Source organism: Cornus florida, unplaced genomic scaffold, assembly GCF_030987335.1.
Source record: "Cornus florida cultivar Cherokee Brave unplaced genomic scaffold, ASM3098733v1 CherokeeBrave_3.0.0_Hap2_Chr01, whole genome shotgun sequence".
Lineage (NCBI taxonomy): Eukaryota > Viridiplantae > Streptophyta > Magnoliopsida > Cornales > Cornaceae > Cornus > Cornus florida.
The window spans coordinates 67,317,900-67,322,478 of NW_026775571.1; the positions used below are offsets into that span (position 1 = coordinate 67,317,900).

Here is a 4,579-nt window from a genome sequence, read left to right on the forward strand (position 1 = left end):
AAATCTAAGGCCCGAGCTTTATTTATTTTTAATGATAAGTCTATATATAAAATAAAGCATACATACAGAACCTTGAATTTCGTTATAAAGGCGTACCCAAACAGGCCACAAGTCCAAACAAAAGAAACGGGCCAATAGACCCAAACTAACAACCAGAGACCCAAACCAAAATTACAAGAAAACAAGAAGGCTCACCCAACAGTCCTAGTCCATAAGAGGAGAAAGAGGCCAACCATCTAACAATTTCTGAGTTTGGAAGAGAATGAGCCATGCACTAACTTGCCTCTCTATACACTCGTCGCATTTCAAAATAATAATTATAATAATATCGGTGACAATAACATCAAAGGAAAAAGAAAAAAGAAGATAAAAATCTTTAAATTAGAAGTACAAGTATTATATCTTCCGCTAAGGAGGAGTACATAAAGAGAAAAAATAATTAATTTTTATACTATTCTTCTATAAGCATATGATTCATATATTATATCATAGCAATGGGGGAAAAAATCCACAATACAGGTATTTCAGAATTTGCAAAAATAAATTAAGACTTTAAATAATAAAAATGCCAAAAGCCAAAAAAAAATAAAAATAAAAATAAAATCTATCATTTTGACATTATAAAACACTTTTATTAAAACAAAGTTGCAGTTCCATCTCAATCTGAATTCAGTCAACAAAGTGGAACCCAGCAAAACACAATAACTGCACCCAACATTATAGACTTTTCGCACACTAAAGATAAAACAATGCAAATATTTTTTTTTTTTAAAACTCCACAATGGGCCTCTCTAAGTAGACAGGCTGTGGAGAACCACTGTCTCGACGGTGAGCCCCGGTCCGAACCCAAACAGCACGCCCCACTCCAGCCCTTCACCGGTGGTCTTGAGCCCTTCCTCAGCCGACTTCTTCCTCATCTCATCCAGTATAAACAGCACACACGCGCTTGACATGTTGCCATACTCGCTCAACACGTGCCTCGTGGCCCGTAGCTTATCGGGCTTTAGGGCCAGCTTCAATTCCACCTGGTCCAAAATGGCCGGCCCACCGGGGTGAGCGATCCAGAAAATAGAGTTCCAATCTGAAATATCCAAGGGCTGGAATGCCTCCACCAAGCTCTTCTCAATGTTCTTGGAAATGAGCCCCGGAACATCCTTCAACAAGTGGAAGGTCAGTCCCACCTCGCGGAGATGTCCATCGATGGCACCATCGCTGTCCGGTAGAATAGTTTGGGCCGCGGAGACCAACTCAAATAATGGTTTTTCAACCTCAGGGATTGGGTCCGACCCAACAATAATCGCGGCAGCCCCATCGCCGAACAAGGCCTGGCCCACGAGGCTGTCGAGGTGGGTGTCGCTGGGCCCACGGAAAGTCACAGCAGTGATCTCTGAGCACACAACAAGCACACGAGCTCCTTTGTTGTTCTCAGCCAGGTCCTTGGCGAGGCGGAGCACAGTGCCGCCGGCGAAGCAGCCCTGTTGGTACATCATGAGGCGTTTGACGGAGGGGCGGAGGCCGAGGAGCTTGGTGAGCTGGTAGTCGGCGCCGGGCATGTCGACGCCGCTGGTGGTGCAGAAGACTAGGTGGGTGATCTTGGACTTGGGCTGGCCCCATTCCTTGATGGCCTTTTGGGCCGCCTCTTTGCCGAGCTTTGGGACTTCGACCACCACCATGTCTTGCCTAGCATCCAATGAGCGTTCCATGTAAGCGCAGACATTTGGATTTTCTTTCAAAATTTCTTCAGTTAGGTACATGTAACGCTTCTTGATATTTGACTTGTCACCTGAAATACATCGTACAAAAATGGTTAGAAAATTAATTGTTTACTAAAATAAAATTAATTGTTGACGGGTGATTAATTACTACTCTTTTTCTTTTCTTTAAAAATAAATAAATAATAATTCGGTTCATAAAAAAAAAAAAAAAAAAAAAAAGCTTAAATGCTTCAAATCAATAAGATAAAAATGAAGTGTTGTATTTATAACATAATTGAGACAATTTCAAAAACAATACAAACATGACATGTGAAAATTTTCAATGAAAATGAGGAAAATTTATTTTTATGTTATGAAATCATTTAGGGGAAAAAAAAATTTAAAAAGAGTTTTTTTTGGGTAAATGAAATAGAATTACACACGCAAGGTTTTGTGTCATAAATACCACAATTTCCAAAACTAGAAAATTCGGCATATCAAAAAATTCTTCAATCCAAATGAGCAACATCAAGAAATGGAAAATCTAAAGACATAACATGTGATTTGAAGTTTTTAATTTTCCCAATCTAAAATATTTTACTCCCTTAAATGAAAAGTAACAAGTATATCTCTGGACCCCATAACACTGAAACCTCCATTCTAGTGTTTGTTGAGAAGAGTTTTCATACAGAGTTGAGAAGAAATAAAGTAATCCATAATCCACACTTTTTAATTATTATTATTATTATTTTTTTATAATCCACACTTTAAATTTTTTTTTTTTTTTTAACCAGTAAAAATTCTTAAGTTTAGAAACTGTCATACAAAAATAATAACAATAATAAAAATAATGGTCCAATTGGTCTACTCGTGATAAAGATTTTTTTTTTCTTTTTTTTCCAAAATTAGGTATAAGATTAATTGAGTGGCCATAGTTACACATGTAAGACACAACCCGTGATAAACAAACCGAAACTCTAGGCTCATTTCCTCTATGAAATAGGCTAGAGTTATGATATATAGCATATATATATATATATGTGTGTGTGTGTGTGTATATATGTATTTCACTACGATCAACTACATTTATGCTAGTGAAAAATGGCATACTCATTCATTCTCGCTCACATCAGGAAGTTATTTTCGAATTTATATCATTTTCCTAGAAAATATAATCAAACGGAAATTAAAGTTGCATGCAATTGTGCCATAATACAAAGATGGTGATTGAAAAGAAAATAACAATTTCAAGAGATGGAACAAGAAAACACAGAGAGAGTCATATATCCTTACACATGCGCTGAAATTTTTCTTTGAGCTCGGTCTTGTGCTCGCTCTGTGTGATACGAAAATAGTAATCCGGGTACGTGCTCTGATCAACGCAGTTGGGAGGAGTGGCAGTCCCGATCGCCATGACGGTGGCCGGACCCTGAGCGCGCTGAATCTTCCTGACTTCCTCGACGGTGACCATTTTCTCCGGTGAGGTGAGGTATAAGGCAGCAGCTAACTGGAACTTGTTGTGGGACTGTAAATGCCAAGAACCAGCTGCTAGCAAAAGTAGTTAAGTGAGTACATTACAAAATGTGGTTCAAGGTACCATTTATAGTAAATGGATAACCAATTGGTGGTAGCTGGGAATCACGTGCCAGACCTTTCCTATGAGTCCCAACAACTTCAGGGCAGGCTGGCACGTGAGGTTTGAGTTTGGTTTATATATCTACACTTGCCTCTCAAACCTCCACATGATTTTGAGTTTTGAGTACCTACTTCCCTAAAAAGTGAAAAACACTTTCAAACCTTGATTTTGTTTTTTTAGGTGAAATGGACGGTTGGGATGAGTTGACAGATGAGGAAGTCGGGCATTGATTGGTTTTTGATCAAACGGTCAGCATCTGTCCATCGAGGGTTGTGGTGCCGTAATTTGTTTGTAAAATGGAAGTTGCGTGAACCAAATTTGTGGAAATGTGGTCCGTTGAAGCCCACGGCGTTCCCATAAAAGCAGCCATTCATTTACCACTATAAAAGCAGTCATTCATGTACAGCGGTGAAGCATATACATATATATATATATATATATATACACACACACACTATATATTTTAGAAACGTCATACTCACTACATGCTCTTAATGAAATTCGAAGTTAAAACAAACAAACACTCAAATCACAACATATTTCTAATGAAGTTTGAATTCTCAATCATCATCCCAATCTTATTTTAGAGTAACTTAATTTTTAAGATTTTTTTTTTTTTTTTTCTTTTCATTAGCTGTAAATGAATTACCAAATCTATTATAATGGGTCAAGGTGGTGTGATGATTTACTTTTTATAAATTCAATCTAAAAAGACTAAATTGATAATGTTACAAAAATAATATATTAATTTTTTAATTAGATTATTGTTTTGAGATAATTAATACTTGAAAGGGGGACACATTTTGTGTGACATAGGGAGTAATTTATAGTAGTCAAGTAATAAAAATTGGACTCCGTGTTTGAGTTGATAACTAGGAGTAACCTAAGATACTCTCAATTACTAGATGTTGGCAGAGTAATCTAAAAATGTGTCTATGTACGAATCGGTGTAACTTTTCTTCGATATAATAGATTTTTTTATTTTGAAATGTGCTCTTCTGACGTTTTCTAACTAAGACATTATATTTTTAAAAATTAATTTTTATTTACTTATCATTAGTGTGAACTTAAATAATAATCAACTTTCATAATTTAATCAGTCACAAAAATTAAGAAAATCTATGTTATTGATGAGTTATGGAATGGTGTTAAGGAAACATGGTCTTCTTTTATTGTCAACTTTATGTAAATATATATTTTTCGGGACAATTCTAAATGTTGAAATTTTTTTATTTATTGACATTATCAA

The 4,579-nt window shown here is 36.2% G+C and overlaps 1 protein-coding gene across 1 annotated transcript; it reads right to left on the reverse strand.

The window, feature by feature from the left end:
• Positions 1-592: 592 nt before the first annotated feature.
• On the reverse strand, positions 593-3,272 carry LOC132299365 (chalcone synthase 2). Its single transcript, XM_059795921.1, has 2 exons — positions 2,988-3,272; positions 593-1,783 (listed from the first exon to the last, which is right to left on the reverse strand). Exons 1-2 carry the CDS (start codon positions 3,163-3,165, stop codon positions 792-794), a joined length of 1,170 nt encoding a protein of 389 aa, XP_059651904.1. The 5' UTR covers positions 3,166-3,272; the 3' UTR covers positions 593-791.
• Between the last annotated feature and the right edge of the window lie 1,307 nt (positions 3,273-4,579).

What these genes read in the sequence shown, in the direction of transcription:
- LOC132299365 (XM_059795921.1), bottom strand. Translation starts at nt 3,165, where the DNA reads ATGGTCACCGTCGAGGAAGTCAGGAAGATTCAGCGCGCTCAGGGTCCG. An exon ending in AGAAAAATTTCAGCGCATGT is followed by an intron (nt 1,784 to 2,987) that starts GTAAGGATATAT and finishes GATGTATTTCAG; the next exon opens with GTGACAAGTCAAATATCAAG.